Source organism: Bos grunniens, chromosome 2 (assembly GCF_055505025.1).
Source record: "Bos grunniens cultivar Pamir isolate PY7600 chromosome 2, Bosgru_T2T1.0, whole genome shotgun sequence".
Classification (NCBI taxonomy): Eukaryota; Metazoa; Chordata; class Mammalia; order Artiodactyla; family Bovidae; genus Bos; species Bos grunniens.
Genome location: NC_141166.1, coordinates 15,427,161 through 15,449,903, shown reverse-complemented (window position 1 = coordinate 15,449,903; position 22,743 = coordinate 15,427,161). Strand labels below are relative to the sequence as shown.

At 44.2% G+C, this 22,743-nt stretch overlaps 1 protein-coding gene across 1 annotated transcript in view; it reads right to left on the bottom strand.

The window, feature by feature from the left end:
- Positions 1–4,754: 4,754 nt before the first annotated feature.
- The window catches only part of KPNA6 (karyopherin subunit alpha 6), a 59,447-nt gene continuing 41,458 nt past the window's right edge, over positions 4,755–22,743 (bottom strand). Inside the window, exons 4-14 of the mRNA XM_086333930.1 lie at positions 20,655–20,754; positions 19,414–19,508; positions 18,294–18,425; positions 16,770–16,858; positions 15,900–15,999; positions 15,416–15,579; positions 15,169–15,247; positions 13,437–13,562; positions 12,994–13,121; positions 11,856–12,034; positions 4,755–9,947 (exon numbers count right to left, since the gene is read on the bottom strand). Of these exons, the coding sequence (XP_086190056.1) occupies positions 9,760–9,947; positions 11,856–12,034; positions 12,994–13,121; positions 13,437–13,562; positions 15,169–15,247; positions 15,416–15,579; positions 15,900–15,999; positions 16,770–16,858; positions 18,294–18,425; positions 19,414–19,508; positions 20,655–20,754 (1,380 nt within the window). The 3' untranslated portion in view covers positions 4,755–9,759. The remainder of the gene's footprint in view (positions 9,948–11,855; positions 12,035–12,993; positions 13,122–13,436; positions 13,563–15,168; positions 15,248–15,415; positions 15,580–15,899; positions 16,000–16,769; positions 16,859–18,293; positions 18,426–19,413; positions 19,509–20,654; positions 20,755–22,743) is intronic.

Genomic DNA, 22,743 nt, shown 5'->3' with positions numbered 1-22,743 from the left:
CCGACTCTTGAGACCCCACAGACTGTTTGCAACCTGCCAGGCTCCTCTGTCCATGTGAACATCTGTGACTGTCTAGGAACTCTGAGGGGTAGGGGGAGAATACTGGTCTGGGCATCAGACCTGTATTCCCGTCCCAGCTGCATCACTAATTGGCTGTATGACTGGGCATTCTTTTCCCTCCCAGGGTTTCAATTTCTGTATTCAAATAGAAGTTTTTAATAGTTTTTTTTTTTTAAACGTTACTTTCCCCAGTATCTCAAATATTGTACCTTTGTTATTCCCAATTTACAGCTGTGGACTGTAAGACACAGGTTAGGTATCTTGTCCAAGGTTACATCGCTAGTGACTGATGAGGGCAGATTCAAAGCCAGGAAGTTTGGCACCCATCCTAACTATCTGACTCAGTCAGTCAGTTCAGTTCAGTCGCTCAGTAGTGTCCAACTCTTTGCGACCCCATGAATCGCAGCACGCCAGGCCTCCCTGTCCATCACCAACTCCGGGAGTTCACTCAGACTCACGTCCATCTACCTGCCTCTTACTCAGAATAACCACCCATGGTAGGCTTTCCTTGAGGATGAATCAAGATAACTTGGAAAGTAACTTATTTTTCCATCTTCAATACCAGCTCGAGTCGCTCTTTGGAAGGTACTGAGGGGGCCCTGCCAGGGGAAATTTGGCCTTAGCAGATTCCGGAGTGTTTTCTCTGCCTGGCGCACCGTCTACAAAGTTCCAGTTGCACTGGGGCTAAACAGGAAAAAAAGGCAAGCTTTTTTCCTTATGAGACCACAAGACAAATGTGAGACTGACTGCAGTACTTGATCTATTTGTCTATTAGTGAAACAAAAGGCAACAACCTGTGTGCTGGATTAAATGCCTAACTGGTATGGCTTCTGTTTCCAGCCAGTCCTATCCATGCCCTCAGCCTTTGTTGTTCCATCTATACTTTTACTATTTCCAGGACTTCCCAGGTGTTTGTAGGTGCTGTTCTACCTTCCAAAATTCCCTTCTTGGCAAAACAAAATCTTTTGAGGCCCACTAAACTCAAAGGCCACTTCAGAGCCTTTTCAGTTCTCTGCAGTTTGTTTTAGCTTTCTAGGTCTGGACAGAGTTGTATTCCAGCATTAGTGGGGAGGTGTTGAGTTTATTTGCTTACAAGTCACTGAACATCGCAAGAACTGTTGGCTAAAAGCTCTAGTCCTAAAGCCTAGCATCAGTCCCCAGGGGGCTGAGACGGCAGAGAATATTTTTAATTATTTTGCAAATTGGGCATTGTTTTAGAGCTCTTCAGTTCAGTCGCTCAGTTGTGTCAGACTCTTTGTGACCCTATGGACTGTAGCACACCAGGCTTCCCTGTCCATCACCAACTCCTGGAGCTTGCTCAAACACGTGTGCATTGAGTCGGTGATGCCATCCAACCATCTCATCCTCTGTCATCTCCTTCTCCTCCTGCCTTCAATCTTTCCCAGCATCAGGGTCTTTCTTTGCATCAGGTGGCCGAAGCATTGGAGTTTCAGCTTCAGCATCAGTCCTTCCAATGAATATTCAGGACTGATTTCCTTCAGGATTGACTGGTTTGATCTCCTTGCAGTTGTAGATGACTCAAGAGTCTTGAACTGTCACGATAGTTGAAAAGCATCAATTCTTTGGCGCTCAGCTTTCTTTATGGTCCAACTCTCACATCCATACATGACTACTGGAAAAAACAGAGCGTTGACTAGATGGACCTTTGTCAGTAAAGTACTATCTTTGCTTTTTAATATGGTGTCTATGTTGGTCATAGCTTTTCTTCCAAGGAGTAAGTGTCTTTTAATTTCACTAGAAGTCACCATCTGCAGTGATTTTGGAGCCCAGGAAAATAAAGTCTGTCACTGTTTCCATTGTTCCCCATCTATTTGCCATGAAGTGATGGGACCAGATGCCATGATCTTCGTTTTTTGGATGTTGAGTTTTAAGTCAGCTTTTTCACTCCTCTTTCACTTTCATCAAAGCCTCTTTAGTTCTTCTTTGCTTTCTGCCGTAGGGTGGTGTCATCTGCATATATGAGATTATTGATATTTCTTTTGGCAATCTTGATTCCAGTTTGTGCTTTATCCATCCTGGCATTTTGCATGATGTACTCTGGATATAAGTTAAATAAGCAAGGTGACAATATACAGCCTTGATGTACTCCTTTCCCAATTTGGAACCAGTCCGTTGTTCCATATCCAGTTCTAACTGTTGCTTCTTGACTTTCATACTGATGTCTCAGGAGGCAGGTCAGGTGGTCTGGTATTCCCATCTCTTTAAGAATTTTCCAGTTTGTTGTGATCCACACAGTCGAGGCTTTGGCGTAGTCAATATAGCAGATGTTTTTCTGGAACTCTTGCTTTTTCTATGTTCCAGTGGATGTTGGCAATTTGATATCTGGTTCCTCTGCCTTTTCTAAAACCAGCTTGAATATCTGGAAGTTCTTGGTTCATGAACTGTTGAAACTGGGCTTGGAGAAGTTTGAGCAATACTTTGCTATCGTGAGATGAGTGTAATTGTGTGGTAGTTTGAGCATTCTTTGGCATTGCCTTTCTTTGGAATTGGAATGAGAACTGACCTTTTCCGGTCCTGTGGTCACTGCTGAGTTTTCCAGTTTTGCTGGCATATTGAGTGCAGCACTTTCACGGCATCATTTTTAAGGATTTGAAATAGTTCAACTGGAATTCCATCACCTCCACTAGCTTTGTTCATAGTGATGCTTCCTAAGGCCCACTTGACTTCGAATACCAGGATGTCTGGCTCTAGGTGAGTGATCACACCATCGAGGTTATCTGGGTTGTTAAGATCTTTTTTGTATAGTTCTTCTGTGTATCTTGCCACGTTTCTAATCTTCTGCTTCTGTTAGGTCCATACTGTTTCTGTCCTTTATTGTGTCCATCTTTGCATGAAATGTTCCCTTGGTATCTCTTATTTTCTTGAGGAGATCTCTAGTCTTTCCCATTCTATTGTTTTCTCTATTTCTTTGCATTCATCACCGAGGAAGGCTTTCTCATCTCTCCTTGCTATTCTTTGGAAGTCCGCATTCAGATGGGTATATTAGAGCTCTTAAGATGTTAAAATATTTTTCCCTAGTTGGAGAGACTTCAGAGCAATGCTCTTCCCCACCCCTTAGGCAGTGTCTACCAAGTAACATTGAGAGGCAGTATTGAAATAATGGTAAAAGGTGGAACTCAAGCTCAAAAAGGTTTGGAATTCAGGTCTCTAAAAACCAAGGCCCTCATTATTTCCAGAAAAGCATGTGGGAAATCTCTTGAGGTAACATATGAATCAGGCCTTGATGGATTTGCGTAAGAATAGGGTGTTCTAGGCAGAGATAAAAAACAATAGAACAAAGTATGCATGGGGTGAGAGGAGTGATGTACGGAGAAGGGTCAACAGTGGCCTCCAAGGGCCAGCTATGAGAGTTGCTCAGTTGTGTCCAACTCTTTGCGACCCCATGGACTATACAGTCCATGGCCAGATTCTCCAGGCCAGAATACTGCAGTGGGTAGGATAGCCTTTCCCTTCTTCAGGTTATCTTCCCAACCCAGGAATCGAACTCAGGTCCCTCCCCGCATTGAGGGCCAGCTTTTTTTTTTAACCAGCTGAGCCATAAGGGAAGCCCAAGAAAACTGGAGTGGGTATCCTATCCCTTCTCCAGTGAATCTTACCAACTCAGGAATCAAACCAGGGTCTCCTGCATTGCAGGTGGATTCTTTACCAACTGAGCTCTCAGGGAAGCCCTGCTAGGTAATGAGTAAAACAGACAGGCAAGGAATAAGAAAATTTGATAGAAAAATGGGTTAAAAAGTTACTTTTTCCTTTGCTATAAGAGGAAATGGGAACAACATTAAAATCTGCCAGAGAGCCCACTGGTAATGGTGGTAAACAGTAATAGAACTCTTGCAGATTGTCTTCAAGCAGAAACTCAGGCCTAGGAGTGCCAGATATTTGGGGGTGGGGAGGCTGTTTTTTTCTCTCTAGTTGCGGCGCACACTGGTTGCCAAGCAGGGGCTCTAGAGCAGTTTCAGTAATTGTGGCACGTGGACTCTATTTGCGACCTGCTGGCTTCGTTGCCCTACAGCCTGTGGGATCTTAGTTCCTGGACCAGGGATCAAATCTGCATTGGAAGGCAGATTCTTTACCAGCGGACCACTAGGGAAGTGCCAGCTATTTTTAAATACAGCTGCATCTTTTAATGCTGGCGATGAATTAAAACGTAAGATGCACTCAAGCCAACTACAACCTTCCTTTTGAGTTGTATCAACTTTTTGGCTGCTAGTCTAATTGCTACATTAGGGATTGGTGTAAACCAAAGTGAGTAGTTTATGAACTACTTTGGGCTCAGTGGGCTGTGAAGTAGTGATGAAATGATGTGAAAATCGTAGAGAAACTCTAGAAAATGCAAACTAAACCATAGTGAGACGGAACTCTCATCAGTGGTTGCTGAGCTTTAGGCAGAAAGGAGGGATTCCCAAGGGGCATGTGGTGATAGGTATGTTCACTATCTTGATTGTGGTGATGGTTTCATGGATGTAGATTTATCAACACTTAACAAATTGTTCATTTTAAATATGTGCCATTTACTGTATGTCAGTTATATTTCAATAAAGCTGATTTCAAAAATGCTTTGTAGCAGAAGCAGGCTGTTGACAATTCTTAATTCCACTTGTTAGGCCATAAATTTAAACACCTTCACTTCACTGACTTCCAAGAAATACAGTCTAGGATCACTCCAAAGAACACTATTTAGAACTTTGCAACAGGTTTTTATTTTTGCTTTATATCTATTACAGTGTTTGAAACCTAAAGAAATACATTTTCTCTTCAAATTTGGATGTGTATATAAATATCATTTGTCTGGACTCAGCACACTCAATGCCATGGTTTCTTGGCCTATATCTGCTCTGAAATCATCAAGCTTTGTCTGTCTACCCAGGGGCCCTGAGAACATGGAAAACAATAGCTAGAGTTTATAGTTCTTAAAAGCAAAATAAATTTGGAGAGAAAAACCAGTGCGGAAACAGGTTTGATTCACCTTCCAAGGGTCTGTAGCTGGGAACCCAAGATGTTTCTGAGGGACCTCTGCTGTCTTGGGTAACTGGAACCTCACACCTTATTTGCTTCTTTAGTGGTCCAACCAAAGGCAAGTCCCACAAAAACTGGCTGAAAGAGCCAATACCCAACTCCAGGGCTTGAGGATTCTCGCCACGGCAGTTTTCTCTTCCCAAACCCAGAGGCTGAACATCTGACCTAGGTAGGGATGCAGGGCTTAAGTTTAGCAGAGGGGTTCAGGTATGTGCTAATGTGCACAGCAGCAGTCAGGCTGGCCCAGAAGTAGTAAGGTGGCCCAAACACACTCACGGCCTTTATGACACACTACACAAACCTTTTTCCTGGGGTGTTCTAGGTCTAAAATTTAATGGTGCTTCTTCTAACTCACAGCCAGGTTTGATTCTTTTTTTTTTTTTCAGGTTTGATTCTGAACATAGCCCAGGCCTGATGCAAAATGCCCTCTCAGAGGAAAACTAACAGCTTTAATTTACAGACTTATTTGGTTTGTACTGACCTCAAAATTCTTCCCTTACCATGGTCTTCATCTAGGGGTGGGGCTAGGGAACAGTCAATGGGATGACTGAATCCTTTATGAAGGCCTTGGCCAAAGAACAGCTATTGCCTACCACATGGATCCCTGTAGGGCCCAATTCTCAGCTTGCTGGCTTAACAGAAAAATAGAAAAGACAGAAAAAATACTGGACAAGATTGGTCTAAAATGTCCAATCCTAAAACAGCTGTGGAAGAAACCTACTCTGAGCAGTTTCTCAAGTCTCACATGTACTTATTTCTAGGATAGTCCTGCCTGGAAGATGTTGCTAGCCTTTCCTATGGTTGTGAGCCTTTCCTATGGTTCGTGCACTGAGCCTTGCACCCTTCCCCAGCCTGCCAAGGAGGCCCCCAGCCAGCACCCTATGGGTCCCTGTAGTGCCTGCAGAGACCTGTAGAGTCTGGCTCCCTCCCTTCAACTGAGAATCCAGAACATGAGCCCCAAAGATGTATCTACTGAAGAATATTCAAGATGACGGACACCAAACTAAGTGAGTCTTGGGGAGAAGAGACGTGGCCTGAACAAATGAGCTGAGAGCCCTTCAAAGAAGGGGGCGTGTGGGAGGAGGAAGTATTGATAGGCATTCATCTCCTTACCTTCTATTTTGCTAGAAAAGGTAACTCTATTATAATAATAGAGTGTAGGGGGAGGGCAGGCATATGTGAGAAAATGGAAGTCCAGTTCATTCTGCTAGAGTTTTCAGATTAAACTGGTCTGGCTTGAGGGAAATGGAAAGTCAGTACCCGAGAGCCTTCTTTTGCTCTTCCCTGACTAAGCATAGTAGCAGCTATAATCTGTGTAGTTCAGCTCTAAAAAATAGAGCTGTTGGAAAGTCTTCCAAGGGAAAAGAGAATGGGAGTAGATCTAGGGGTTCTAGGTAAAGGGGAACACAAAGGGTCCCTGAAAGCTGAAGTCTTCTACATCTGTCCTTGGAAGGGTCCTTTGTACCCACTGCCTGAAGTAAACAGGCTGGCCAGGTGAGGATGGAACCTGTGTGGTTCTAACAAGGTTGCAGCCAATACCAAGGCCAGCCAGTCACTGGGGATAGCTCAGTCTTCTAAGACTAGCAAAGATGGGTGGGTGTGGGATGTCCAGAAGGGCTGGCAAAAATGAATAGCTGTTCAAAACAGTACTTGAACACTTTAGCTAAGAAAACGGTTCCTTGTCCCCTAAATCCACACCTAAACATCACCAACCCACCAGAGATTTTAAAATGCAAATAACTGTGTGCCAAACCATTAACCTTTCAAATACAGGTCTTCTCTGGCTGTTCCCTACAGCAGGCTGGGGAGCCCCTTCATCCCTGTAACATCCATTCAGAAATCTGTCAGAAAACTCTGCCTTCACCTGGGCCAGGGTCTGCAGTCCAGAGGGGGGCTGTCCACGAAGAGTGACTGTCAAGCCTGGGCTAAAAAGAAACAATATTTTGCTTCGCAAGATGAACAAAGGAGAGGGGGACACAAAAGACGATGTTACCATCTCAGGGGGCTCGAAGAACTTCACCTGTTAACTGAAAGGAGGGTCAGAGGAATAAAATGGGAAAACATAGTCTGAGGAAGACACTAAACAAAGGAAAGCTCCGAGAGGCCATGTTAGCTGATGAGAAATTTGTCCTCAGGTTGTGCCCTGGGAGACACTTCAGCCTTTGGAGTCCTTGGAGAAAGCAGCCTTCAAGCAGTAACTGATAATCAGAAGAGTCTTCTATTTAGTACATGTCCCAGATCTGAAGCAAAAGTAGGAACAGCTGGGCAAGGCAGGATGTGTACGTCTCAAAGGAAGAATATGGCCCCAGTGTCAGGGACTTAACTATTGCTAGAGATACAAGAAGTAGTTCTTACTCAAATGCTCTGGCTGTTGGACAAGATCAAGGGGTGGGGTGACTTTCTTTTGAACTGTAGGAGTAATGGAGTCAGCAGGCCAAGTGAAGAGGGTCCTGCCCCTTGCCTACCAGGGAGAGTGGGGCTTGGTAATTATCATGGCCAAACTGCAGAGGAGCATCTGACTCACTGAGGTGGTATGGCTCTGCTATCACTTTTCAGTGATAACCACTAGTCCCAACCATTTTTCTCAGAAAACGCCTCTGGAGTTGGATCTCAATACTCGAAAAAGAGGGCAGATTCAAAACCAATGGGCAAAAGGACCTGAACTTTTTATCCGTAAGCAGAGTGGCATGGATTTCACCTGAGCCAGAGGTGGGATACGTAGGAATGGGAGCAAGAATGGCATTGTTTCTGGGGAAGGGAAAATACAGCTTGGACCAGGGCATCTCTAACTGATCTCTGTGGGGAAGCAGCGACAGGGCAGACAGAGTGTGCCTTCAGCTCCACCACTGGCCTACACTTAGCCAACAAATTGCTCCACTCACCCCATCAGCTGGGCTTTACTTCATTACTGTGTAATCCACTGATGCATAGAGGCAAGCCAGTGAGGCACTGCAGTAGCTCTACTCAAAGGGAAAAGGCAAGGCATTGGGATTTTAAGTGTCACAGGAAGGGCAATATCCAAACCATGTACAGGGATCCCAATCCAGGAAGTTATCAGTCACTCTCAAAAAAGTCCTGAAGCTGCTGTATTTCTGTAGTGAGAGAGAAAGCCACCTGTGATAACTCACGTGGACAAGGGCATTTGAGACTGAATCTGAGGAGGCAGACTGCTGTCTGGGTTTCCTGATGCGAGCAGGATGCTCAGCACTAAGGACCAGAGTGGTAGACTTGACCAGGCCCTCGAGCCATTGCTCGCTTCAGGTACTGGGACAATCAGACTAGGCTGACCTGTGATACGAAGGCTCCAGAGCTAAGGGTTTGTCCAGGTGGTAGCCTGGAACCCAAGCAGAGAGATGGATCAAGTTCAGGCTTCCTGAGCCAAAGAACTTCCACATCTCTTTTTGGTCTTCCTCACGGTATCCTACTTACAGAAATTACAGGGACAGTTCTTCCTCTTGAGACCAAATAAGATTGACCTACCTAATATATAGAATATAAAAAAATACAGAACTTTTTGACATTCTCTCCTTTGGAAGTCAAATATACATGATCCACCTACGGAAGAGGAAGAAGAAGGAGAAGAAAGGCCAAAGGCAAGGATCCCCTGGCTATCCCAATACATGACACTCTCACTCCAACCTCCTCTGCAACTTATGGGTCACCCGAGCAAGGACTTTCTCCTCAGGAGAAAGCAAGGACCATAGCCCTCTGTCGCGTGCTTAGGAGAAAATACAGCTACCTCAGAGGTTCATTTCAACTCTGAGGGGAATTTTCAAGTAAACAAATGAAATCAGGTCGCACCATTGGAAGGTGGGTAGGAAACATGGGATCAGTAGCGACACATGGGAAGCCCTGTCTGAAGACCTGTGTTCCTCCTTGCTCACTCCCACTGGTGCACATGCCCCAGCAGAGTGAAGGGGATCTCCCAAACTAAAGAGGTCTGGGCAAGGGGTTAGAGGAAGGGAGGGGCCTTTCTCTCACGGTGACCTCCCCCTCAGTCTCTAGTCCCAGACAATGCTGGCAGCTGGGTTTCTTAATACCAGGAACTCATGGCTCTGGGAAAGAGCAATCTTAATACAAGAAAAAATGTGCAAAAGAAAAAATTAAATAATTCAATCCAAGCATACAAGATTAATATTCTGTCAGAGCAAGAACACTTTGTTTTGGATTTCTCCCATCCCCTCCCACCCCCCACCTCTGGAATATTCCATCTGCTCAAGTACCCAAGATAAGAGTTACACAGATCAGGGCAGAGGACTGGGAAGGATGAAGGAAGATAATAGGGAAGGAAGTCACCACTAAAGAAGAAAAAAATAAAAATTAAAAAAAAAAAAAAGGTGCAAAATTGGTTACCTCAGTCCTCCTTTGTCTACCCCTGGGCTCCTGGGTTAAAGACATATGTGCAGCCAAAATATAGTGTAAGGAAGAAAAACCCAACACGTCCCCTTCTTGTCACAAAACCCAAACGTGAGCCTCAGATGGTTCTGTCTGTCCAGAGGGTGCTCCCTCCAGGGAAGGGGTCGGAGCAGGTCAAGAGCACAGTTTCCAGGGCAGCAGAGGTGTGTGGTGGCTGATGGTGGTGGGGCTGGTTTCCCGCCCACCAGAGGGCTGCTCTTCCGCTGGTTGGTGGTGCTTCCCATCCCCTCCCCTCCCTGGAGGCAGACATTATAGCTGGAAGCCCTCCATGGGAGCCTCAGGCTGCTGGAAGATGAACTGCTGTTGCGTCTCATCCACTTGGGGAGCCAGGCTGCTATCATCATCTTCTACACCAAAGTAGTGCTCAATGAGGTCGAAGGCCTTCTGGTAGATCTCCTGGTTCTCATGGCTCTGCAGAAACTCAATTTTATCCAAGCCTATGGTGGCAAGAAGGAAGTAGGGAGATGAATGAACTTGGAGTGCTTTACTATGGGTCCATAAAACATGAATGTATTTTGCCTTCCCTGAGGTATATTAGCATTTATAAACACAAGTAATATGATTAGGTCTCTCTTTGATCTGAAAGAGGAGAGCTGCGATCTTTAGTTAAAATTACATAACTCCAAAGGAAAACAACTAAAATGTCAGTTATTAATCAGTGGTTTAACCTGGGCAAATTGTTAACCATTCTGAATCTCTTGGAGATGAGCAGTGAGTCAATCCAGTACCCCTAACAGAACTTGCCAAGGAAACCATAAACAAAACAAAAAGATAACCTGTACAATGGAAGAAAATATTTGCAACTGACAAGGGCTTAATTTCTAAAACATTATTAACAGCTCACATGGCTCAATAATAACAACAAAAAGCCCAACCCAATCAAAAAATGAGCAGAAGACTTACACAGATATTTCTTCAAAGACATATAGATGGCCTAGAGGCACAAGAAAAGATGTTCAACATCACTAACTATTAGAGAAATGGAAATCGAAACTATAATGAGGGTATCACTTCACACCAGTCAGTATGGCCATCAGCAAAAAGTCTTCAGGGGAATTCCCTGGAAGTCCAATGGTTAGGATCGAGCAGTCTCACTACCAAGGCCTAAATCCCACAAGCCAAGAGGTATGACAAATAAAAAACCAAAAACAAACCAAGTCTACAAATAATAAATGCTGGAGAGGCTATGGAGAAAAGGGAACCCTCCTGTACTGTTGGTGGGAATGTAAACTGGTGCAGCCACTATGGAGGTTCCTTGAAAAACTAAAAATAGACCTACCATATGATCCAGCAATCCCACTCCTGGGCATATATCTGGAGAAAACTACTTTGAAAAGATATATACACCCCAATGTTCATAGCAGCACTATTTACTATAGCCAAGACATGGAAGCCACCTGAGTGTCCATCAACAGATGAATGGGTAAAGAAGATGTGGTGTACATTTACCATGGAAAATTACTCAGCACCAAGTAAGAATAAAATAATGCCATTTGCAGCAACATGGATGGACCCAGACATAATCGTACTAAGTAAAGCAAATCAGACAAAGACAATTATCATATGATATCACATATGGGGAATCTAAAAAAGATTGATAGAAGTGAACTTATTTATAAAACAGAGACTCACAGAACACAAACTTATGGTTAATAAAGGGGGAAAGGTGGAGAGGGATAATTATGAGTTTGGGATTAGCAGATACAAATTGTGTGTGTGTATCTGTGCGTGCATGCGCACACACACACACACACACACACACACACGAGTTGCTCAGTTGGATCCCATGGACTGTAGCCTGCCAGGCTCCCCTGTTCACAGAATTTTCCAGGCAAGAATACTGGAGTGGTTGCCATTTCCTCCTCCAGGGACTCTTTATGACCCAGGGATCAAACCGCATCTCTTGCATTGGCAGGAGGATTCTTTACCACTGTGCCACCCGGGAAGCCTTAGATACAAACTACTATTAACAAAATAGATGAACAACAAGGACCTCCTGTACAGCACAGAGAACTTACAAGTATCTTGTAATAAGCTTGTTTATAATGGAAAAACAAAAGAAAGGAACTTGCTAGAAACTCAGCTGAAAACATGCCTTCCAGCTCCTTATCCTATTATCAATTCTGGAGCTTTATTTTTGCATCTGTACCATAACCTACTTACTGGGTACAGCCTATCAGAAAGAGAACTGATCTATTGCTCCTCAGAAGAAATGGAACTTGTGGGATAAAACTTTGCATTCAATGCTGACCACATACCCTCACATACATATACTACTTCAGAGGTTCTGAACTAGAACTGAACTCTACTTATGACAGACATTAGTTTGGGGAGAAGGCACATACCATAGGCTTCCTCGATGAGCCCACAATAGGGATTGACCCCTGAGCCACTGCGCTTGCCCTCTTGCTCTCCAAGCCGAAGGATGTTCTCCAGTCCATTGAGGGCCACTTGCACAATCTTTGAATCCATCACAGTCAGCAAGTCGCACAGGGGTTTGATGCAGCCCAGGGAGACCAGGTACCTGAAGGGCAGAGACCAGTTAAGTTCTAAATCAAGACAAGATAAGGCAGGTGCCAGGCCGGTGCTCGGGGTCCCTGGGTCTCCTTCACACATATCAATGCTCTTAGCAATTCACTCTGCCTGAGCCCTCATAAACACCCAGGCTTTATTTCAGTCTCTTCACCCCGTCAATACTACTGGTTTAGCTCATTTCCATGTAGAAGGCTGCCACAGATTTCTCCTCCTGGTCTGTAATGTGTCCCTGTAGCAGTACTACCTACTCTGAAACATCATTTCCCTGCTTAAAATTTTCACAGTCCAAGCTCTACTCTCAATACAATCAGGCTCCTAGGCTTTTTTAGCTTCATCTCACATTATTCCCTTCCAAGAATATTACATTCCAGTCAAACATGTGAATGTCTCTAGGTTTCTGATTTTTGTACTTTTACTTAGGCCTTTTCCTGTCCAAAATGCCATTCACAAACCTATATCCTCAAAAGCTATCCTTTTCTCCTAAGGTTTTATAATATGCTGAATATACTCCCCCTTCCTAAGCTACAAGCTGAAGGCAAGGTACTTCTCTAATTCCCATCACTCCAACTCAAGTTCATAATGGAAAGCAGAATCAAAGAGCATCTTCACACAAAACAGCTTTCCTATTTACTTCTCCCAAGTATCACTGTCAAAAATGATTTCTCAAGGCAACTGCCCTGAATGAGCCATCGCATGGTTCTCTTTCATTTGTATGAGTAATTGTGAATTATACAGATTTAAATTCTCTTGTGGGTAGAAAGAGACAGAGGAGAGATGAATGTCTGTGTCTTAAGTGTCCATTCTTTAGGAGGGAAAAGAGGCTACACTCTAGCAGCTTATCAGTTAAACCCTACTGAACAGGGGTAGACCTATCCCAGCAAAGGCAGTTAACATAAGCTGACAGGTAGAGTAAACATATCACTCAAACAATGGGAAGGACTATGGTACCTGATTTGTTCAGGGGTTCCTCCTGATGTGGCATTGGTGATGGCCCAGGCTGCTTCTTTCCTTGTACGGAACTCTGCTTTCTGAAGGATTTCGATCAATACAGGGAAGATGTTTGCATCTATGACAGCCTGAGAAGAATTGAGGGTTCGGGGGTGGGATATGAGGGAAAAAAGTCATTTCAAGGAGAATAAGCAAATCCAGAACACAAATCAGCTAAGATTTAGACACATTCCCCTTCCTCAAAGTTCTCCTTTGTCCTTCCCATATACATAAGGTGATGCAGAAGAACCTGGGTTCTGCTCCACAGAATCTTTGACCAACAGCATACATTGATCCCAATTTCAAAAGAGAATTTTTTTCATCTAGAAGGCAATATCCCACAAAGTCTTGTGATCCTAGGCCTTTCTACCACCGCTCCTCAATCTCCCAACTGCTTGTTCTACCTGTATCTGAGCCCTGTTGCCAGCAGTGATATTTGAAATGGTCCAACAAGCTTCCTTTCGGATTGACTCCTTGGAGCTGCTCAGGAGGTGGAGGAGGCAAGGGAGGGCTGAACAGTTAAGAATGACCTAGAACACCAAAAGACAAATTGAGATAAATTGGACTTAATCAAAATGTAAAACTTTTGTGCACCGAAAGACATCTTTAAACAGAGTGAATTACACAAGTCACAGAATGGGAGAAAGTATATTCAAATCATATATCTGATAAAGACGAATATCCAGAATACATTAAAAAAAAAAAAAAAAAAAGCTGAACATAGTTTAAAATTGGCAAAGGACGTAAACAGACATTTCTCCGAAGAAAACAGGCAGGGCCCCAAGCACATGAAAGATGCCAGACACCGTTACTCAGTACGGAAGTGCAAGTCAAAACCTCAGTGATACAGCTTCACACTTCATAGGGCAGTTATTCTGTTTTTCTGGCCGTGCTGGGTCTTCATTGCAGCATCCAGGCTTAGTTGCCCCACAGCATGTGGGATCTTAGTTCCTCAACTAGGGACTGAACCCGAGTCCCCTGCATTAGAAGGCAGGTTCTTAACCTCCAGACCCCAGGGAAGTCTCTAGGATAGTCTTAAAATTATTATATATAAAAATTTATTATAAAAATATTTTTATTCTTAAAAAACCCAGGCAATACAATTGTTGGTAAAGATGGTAAAAAGATGGTAGAAACTGTTGGTAAAGATGTGGAGAAACTGGAACCTGGCACATTGCTGGTGGGAATGTAAAATGGTACAGCCATTGTGCTAAACAGTATGGTGGTTCCTCAAAATCTTTAAACATAAAATTACCCCATGACCCAGTAATTCCACTTCTGGGTATATATCCCAAAGAACTGAAAGCAGGGACTCAAACAGAGATTTGTATGCCAACAGTCAATGCAACATTACTCACACTAGCCAAAAGGTGAAAGCAACCCAAATGTCGATCAACAGATGAACGAATAAACCAAATGCGGCACAGGTGTACCGAGGAATATTATTCAGCCACCGAAAGGAATGAAGGTGTGACATACTAAAATATGAAATGAACTTTGAAAACATGCTAAGTAAAGTAAGTTGAAACAAAAGAACAAACATATATGGTTTGGCTTACGCGAGGTTTCTAGAGGAGTCAAACTCCCAAGAGACAGAAAGTAATGTGGTAGTTACCAGGGGATGACGGGAAGGGGAAACGGGAAGTTATTATTTGAAGAGCACGGAGTTTCAGTTCTGAATGATGCAAAAGTTGTGGAGATGGATGATTGTGATGGTTAAATGACAATGTGAATGCACTTAATGGCACTGAACTATACTTACTACTAACAGAGGACTAACATGAGGTTACCCATGGGATCCTAAAGGTTTAGTTAGGAAGTAGGGGTGAGGCTCCAAAGATTTTAGTATTTCAAAGGTACCATAACAGAAAAGCTGGGACTTTACCATGTCCCAGGTAGTAAGTCAAGTTATTCCATTCAGTTTTTCTTCAATAGCACCCAATGGATAATGACTTGCTTCCAATTTATACAAAAAGTAAAGGCAACCAAGTTGCCCACAAATCATACAGAGTGGCAGAGTTGGAATTTTTCCTTCAAGCCTATGCTTTCTCTCCTAGATCACACTGCCTCCCCCAGGACTAAAGTCTACGGCAGGGAAGGATTTTGCCCACAGACAGCTCTCCTCCTCCTCCTTACCTGGGTCTGGATGTCATCCCCGGTGACGATGTTACCCACAGCTCTCAGAGCAGGAGAAGCCACTTTGTTATCGTTGTGCCTACAGAGGAGGGAGATGTGGTCAGCAGAGGCCCAGCACCAAGCTTTTAGCTCTGCTGACCACCGAGGCCTGTAGCACTCATGGGTCCAGACCTTTGCACAGGGCAGCAGACTGCTGACTGCAGCTCTGAGCTTGGAATCTGCACCCTTTCTAACTAGGATCACTCACATGAGAAGCTCGACCAATCTCCGGCAGACTCCAGAGTCTATGACTGCCTGGATCTTCTCATTGGGGCCATCAGATAGATAAGAGAGGGCCCAGCAAGCATCTGCCAGCAAGTCTGAGTCGCTGCTGAAGAGTAGGCGAGACAGCACGGGCAAACAGGGGGAGACCTATTGGAAGCAGAGAGAGAGGGGTTCATAGGGGGACAGGGTTACATCAGCTCTACCACTAACTTCCTAACATGTCCGAGCCCTCCTCTACTGCGTAAGTCTAAGGCCCAGAGATTTCTACTACATTAAGCCATTAGGCCCACATTTTCACTTTACCACCCTGGCACATGAGATCACCTACTTCACTGATGATTGCCTCTTTGAGTTTCCCGTGGATTGAGACTCTGAGGGTTCCCCAAAGACTTGAAAACTCCTATGTCAAAATTCCTCCATATGAAGGAACCTGCTATTACTCAGGAACTGGTAAGAAGCTCTCTTACCTTTGCAAACTCTGGGGGTGGGTTCTTTCCTCGGCAGAGGTTTGACAGGGCCCAGACCGCATTCCGGGTCATTGTCAGTCGTGTGGACTTGGTAAGGAGTCTGAAGGAGACACAGAAGCCAGATCCTGACCAATGATGCCCTTTGCATAGAGCCGTTGTCTATGAGCCCCTGGAGCACATCCAACCAGACCCTACGACTCTAGCCGCCTCACTGTCTTTTCCTACCCATAATTTAAGTGAGTTAGTTTGGTCCAGGGGGCCAACCTACATCTTCATAGGGGATTAGGACCAGATGTGGTTGTTAAGCCCATAGCTAATAAGGACAGAGAGCTGGACCTTGAATAAGCATGCTAAATGAAGTTTTAGTGTGAGGGCTTTAGCTATGCAGTACGGATTGATTTTCTGTGACAGGCCCACGAAAGAGTTCTAATAGTAGCTTACGAGGTTGTGACTTCTGAAGAAAAACTCCTCCTTCTGCTTTGGTTTAGATGTAGCTCTACTTTAAGGGCATAGAGGAAGGGATGGGAGCATCAATATGACCCTGCATGGGGTCTTAGATCTGTGGTTTACAACAGAGCTCTCCAATGTACCTATGCATAAACCCATAGAAAATCAATGCATTTTGCAGAGAAGGTTAGGTTTTTCCAGATGGGCTACTTCTCCCTCTGTCCTCTGGCTCAGAAGCAAAAGACACAGGCCAGTGGCACAAGGCTCTTACTCTCAGAAGATAACTTTTACTCTGTCAACCAGAATGCACTTTTAGTTAGCATTTTTGGATTTACTCATCATCTTAAGGTCAACTGTCCCCCAAAGATCTGCTACATGGCTGCCCTACAGATGCCCCAGGTGCAAATGACAGTAATTACTCACGTTAACAAAGGATTGAGGATGGAACAGTTCAAGACGTAATCTCGGCAAACGGAGCTGTCTCCAGCTATGTTTCCCAGTGCCCAGACTGCCTAAAAAAGCGAGGATGGAACTGTCAGCCACAGAGCCTAAGCGGCTTCTGTGAGCACCCAGAGTGACACACGGCGGTGACCAGGACGAACACCCTGCCACGGCCTGAAACATACCCAATAAGCTCAGGCGCCCTCCTTGCTGACATCCTTATTGCATGCTTGCTCTGTGAGGACTTTTCCTCTGAGAATTCCTGGGTTCAGGGGGGAAAGCAGGCTGCCACTGTCTTGCAGCCAGAGAAGCCAAACCAAAAACCTCCTTATCCTCACCTCCTCATCTCCCATAAAAGGAGAAAATGATGGGAAACTTGCATTCTTGTAGTCTCATAGGACCAACCCTAATGTCTTAGTAGAGGAAAAATCCCCAGTACCACTCCACTTCTAGTCAACCAGTAAAACTCCAGCGGAAGAAATGGAAGTAGGGTTTTTGTGATCCATAGATGTTGAAAAATGGGTACTGTGGTGTCTTTTTCCCAATACCACCTGACACCCAACATGTGCAGTTTTCTTCTACATCAATTCTCTGATACCGTGTCAGTGAAAAGTGAAAGTTGCTCAGTTGTGTCTGACTCTTTGTGACCACATGGACTATACAGTCCATGGAATTCTCTTAGGCCAGAATACTGGAGTGGGTAGCTGTTCCCTTCTCCAGGGGAATCTTCCCAACCCAGTAATCGAACTGGGGTCTCTTGCATCGCTGGCAGATTCTTTACCAACTGAGCTACCAGGAAAGCCACATCAATTCAGTGGTAGGGGGCTCAGTCCCACAAGACTGGCCTCACTTAGATACTAGTTACAACTCCCAGGTGCCACCTATACTTTTTACCAACTGGCTATAAATTCAGGAGTTCCACATTCTGCAATGATTTACAGAACTCAGGAAAACTGTACTCATGTTTAGCAGTTTAATAGATACAACTCAGGAAGAGCTAAATGGAAGAGATGCAGAGGGCAAGGCATGGGGCAAAGAGTAGGGGCTGCACAGAACGCCTGTGCCCTCTCCAGGCAGGTCACCTTCCCAGCACAGTGAGTGTGCACCAACCCAGATGCTCTCTGAATCTCACTGTTCAAGATTTTTATAACCCAATATTTACCCCCTGTAACATCCCTAGGGAGGCTGGGGAGGAGGGGTGGGAAGAGTGGGGGTGGGGTGGGGTTAAAAGTTCCTATTCTCTAATCCCAAGTTTGGTCTTTCTGATCACTAGCCCTCCCTTCCTGAAGCTATCTAGGGCCCCACCCTGAGTCATCTCATGAGCACACACTCAGGTGTGTTGCAAACGTGCTCTTTAGGGATAACAGAAGACGCTTGGATCACTAAGAAAATCCCAAGGTTTTTAGGAGCTCTTTGCTCTTAACCTCTTAACTGGGGATAAAGACAAAATACATTTTTTATTATACCGCTGACATCATCAAGAATTAAGTCAAATTTGGGTATTACCTGTTCCTGTACATCCTCAAAGTCCGAGTTAAGCAGCTCTATAAAAATGGGGACGGCCCCTGCTTCAATGACAATTTTGGTCTGCTGAGAGGTTCCAGAGGCAATGTTTGTTAGAGCCCAGGCAGCTTCAAACTGAAAGTGAGATTAAAGCCATGACTGAGAGGTCATTCCAGACAGAGCAGCCGTGCCTACCAGCTGGCTCAGAGCAGCTACGTCTCCTGCCCCTGACTTGAAAAAAAAAAAAAACAACAACAACACAAGCCTTTCCCTCTTCTCCTTTAAAAGAAAGGAAGAATTACTGGCAGTGACATAACATAATAGGAGGACAGAGCTAGGCTTCCATGGTCCCAGGTCTGGTCCTGCACCACCACAGCCCCCATGAGTCCTTGGGCAAGCCACGTTTTTTTTGTTTGTTTGTTTGTTTTTCCTAGAGGCAGAGAGGTTGAAAGAGTTAGGAGAAGGAGAAAGAATGAAAGAAAAGTAGTGAAACCTGGGAGCAACACCAAATCTTTACTATTCCCCCACCACCTCAGTAGGTTGTTGCTGCTGAGTCGCTAAGTCATGTCTGACTCTTTTGCGACCCAAAAGACTGAAGCCTGCCAGGATCCTCTGTCCATGGGATTTGCCAGGCAATAATACTGGAGTGGGTTGCGGCAAGCCATGTTTTGATTTCCTGCACTTCACTTTATTCGTTTCTGAAACCAGGATAAAAGTGAGATGTCTCTCAAGGACCCTTTCAGCCAAATTTCTAATAAGTTCTCGTACAGTGGCTCATCACTCATTTGTGATAAAAGAGACCCAGAGAAGGAAAGTGGTTCACTCCAGAATTAGAAATGGACTAGAACGTTTTGTGTATGTATATGTATACATACGTACATACATATATACATATTTATTCTATATTACAACCTCTGAATAATGAACCTGTCATATTCTGGTATCTTTCCTTTGAGACTGTTTTGGGGAAGAGTTTGTGGCTCTCTTACTTGAGGCCAAGTCCTCTGAGGTAACAGCATCCCCTTAAATGTTTCATTCTCAGAGCTGTGTCTGCAGAAGCGTGCCATAGCAATTTCTTGGCAAAAAGAGCATTCATCTGGTACCTCTCCACCCTGGGCCTCACCTGTAAGGTACAATTCTCATTCCTCTTCAGAAACTCCACAAACCGATCCACCACTCCTGGAGTGTTGATAACTTCGTCTATTGGAGGACTGGGCTCTGGGAGAGGGACAAAGGAAAGAGAGGAGAAGTCAGGAGAAGGGCTGGGTGATGCATTCACTGGGGTCAGTCCACCATCCTTCCTACATACTCCCCACCATCCTTATAAACACTCCCAAGCTTCCTTCTGGTGAGGTAGTTTTAACAATAGCAGGTCATTTTCAAACTGTATCAAATAGTTGAGAATCTAAAGAGTAAAGCCAATCCTAATCTAAGTATGCTCACCTTTGGCTTTCTAAATCTAAGCAAGTAAATAACCTTACCTACCTAAGCAAGCAAGAAAGTACGAGAGAGATGACCAAAGTAGGTGCAATGCTAGTCTAAACACTTCCCTTCTAAGATCAGCATTCTTTTCTTGGGAGGAAGAAAAGTCCTCCCAAGGTCAAAGGACAAAAGTCCTTGGGAGAAAAGAAAATATTTTTCCCATCATACATCAAATTTTTACTGAGCAAAAAATGTGTGCCAGACGTGGTTCTGGGTACCAAGAATACAACAGTGAATCAAACCAAAAGTCTCTGTCCTCATAGAGCTTATATCCTAGTGAGAAGAAATACTGTTATGTTTGAAGGTAATAAGTGTAATAGGAAATAAAATACGTAGGGCCAGGTAAGGAGATTAAAAATGCTGCAGGGGGTGGGGGAGCTGCAATTTTAGATATGGTGTGAGGGTAGGCTTTGCTGAGAAAGGCAGGATCTAACCACAGAAATGAAGCAGCTGTCACACAGATTGTTGTTCTTTAGTTGCTGAGTCGTGTCTGACTCTTTTGCAACCCGATGGAATATAGCCTGCCAGGCTCCTCTGTCCATGAGATTTTCCAGGCAAGAAGAATACTAGAGTTGGTTGCTATTTCCTTCTCCAGGGGATCTTCCGGACCCAGTGATCGAACCTGCTTCTCCTACATTGGCAGATGGACTCTTTACCACTGAGCCACCAGGGAAGCCCTGTCACACAGATATCTGCAACTAAAGGGTATCAAGCAGAGGGAACAGCCCATGCAAAGGTAAGAATGTGCCTGGCTTGTCCAAGGATGCCACAGCCAGCAGGGCTAGAGCAGAATGAGTGAAGGGCAGTAGTTGATGAGGTCAGTGAGAGGAAACAAGAGGCTAAGTCATGCAGGGCCTCCCTGGGGAAGTCTAGGCTTTGTACCTTTGGAGAGCAGTTTCCGGAATTTCTGTGTGGTTGCTAACTGCAGGTCAGGATCATCAGAAAAGAGCATCTCCACCATCTCTCTTGTGATCACACTCTCCTAGGACATAAAACAGGTTCATGATTTTGCAAACCAACACTAGAGCCAGATATAAGCCCATAATCCTGTTTGGCATCCTGAGACTTGAGGGCAGGGCTTCCCTGGTGGTCCAGTGGTTGAGAATCTGCCTGTCAGTGCAGGAGACATGGGTTCAGTCCCTGGTCTGGGAAGATCCCACATGCAGAAGAGTAATTAAGCCCATATGCCACAACTACTGAGCTTGTGCTCCTAGAGCCCATAGTCTGTAATGAGAAGCTACTGCAATGAGAAGCTCTTGTACCCCAACCAGAGAGTAGCTGTCACTAGAGAAAAGCCTGCACGTAGCAATGAAGACCCAGCATAGCCAAAAAAAAAAAAAAAAAGACTTGAGGCCAAGAGGAAGGCACAACAGCAGCTCACATGTTTAATCCATAGCTGCTTCAAGCTGGAACATTTAGAAGTCATTCTTAGCCTCTGAGGCAACTGAAAGCTCCTCTTAAATGTTTCCTCTGGTGTTTTCACCAGAGACAAATCCCTGCTGACTCCTTAAGCTGACTGGGGATTAGGTTGGTGCAAAAGTGATTGCTGTTTTGCACTGTTGAACTTTGCCGCCTGATATTGGAATACATTCTTAAATAAATGTGGTTATGTTATACATCACTTTAATGTGCATTTATCACTTTGTTTTTTTGCTAATGACTTATTAAGTTCAGTTCAGTCGCTCAGTCGTGTCCGACTCTTTGCAACCCCATGGACCGCAGCACGCCAGGCCTCCCTGTCCATCACCAGCTCCTGTTTTATTACTTGCTGTTTATTTTATATTTATTTTAGACTAGAGAAATGATGTTGGACAAAAAGCAAATTTGAGCTATTTTCTTATTCGAGTTCAAAATGGGTTGTAAAGTGGTGGAGACAACTTGCAGCATCAGCAACGCATTTGGCCCAGGAACTGCTAACGAATGTACAGTGCAGTGTGTTCAAGAAGTTTTGCCCCCTGGTACTCGCGAGGAATGTCCACATCACCATCCCTTCTCTCCTTTGTTGCTGCTAATGACAATACTCTAATGACCTACTCTACTATTCGAAAACTATTTTTATGTAATTAATGTACGCTTTCTTGTTTATAAATGCCTGATTTTTTTTTTTTTTTAAAAGAAGTTTTGCAAAGGAGACAAGAACCTTGAAGATAAGGAGCACAGTGGCCAGCCATCGGATGTTGACAATATCAATCGAGAGGATCCGTGGAAACTTATCCTCTTAAATCTAACTACATGACAAGTTGGTGAAAAACTCAATGTTGACCATTTTATGGTTATTTGGCATTTGAAGCAAATTGGAAAGGTGAAAAAACACAATAGGTGGGTGCCTCAAATTAAAAAAAATTGTTGTTTAGAAGTGTCATCTTCTCTTATTATATGCAACAACAATGAATCATTTCTTGATTAGATGTGATATGAGACAAAAAGTGGATTTTCAACTGATGATGACCAGCTCAGTAGCTGGACCATGAATAAGCTTCCAAAGCATTTCCCAAAGCCAACTTACACCAAAAAAGGATCATGGTCACTGTTTGGTGGTCTGCTGCCTGTCTGATCAACTATAGCTTTCTGAATCCCGGTGAAACCACAACATCTGAGAAGTATGCTCAGCAAGTAGATGAGATGCGCTGAAAACGACAATGCCGCAGCAGCACTGGTCAATGAAACGGCCCGATTCTTCTCCAAGACGATGCCTGACTGCCGTACAACTAATGCTTCAAAGGTGAACGAGCTGGGCTACAAAGTTTTGTCTCACCTGCCACATTCACCTGACCTCTCACCAACTGCCACTTCTTCAAGCATCTCTTTTTCTAGGGAAAACGCTTCCACAACCAGCAGGAGGCAGAAAATGCTTTCTAAGAGTCTGTTGAATCCTGAAGCGCAGATTTTTATGCTACAGGAAAAAAAAACTTATTTCTTGTGGGCAAAAACAAATTGATTATAATGGTTCCTGTTTTGATTAATAAAGATG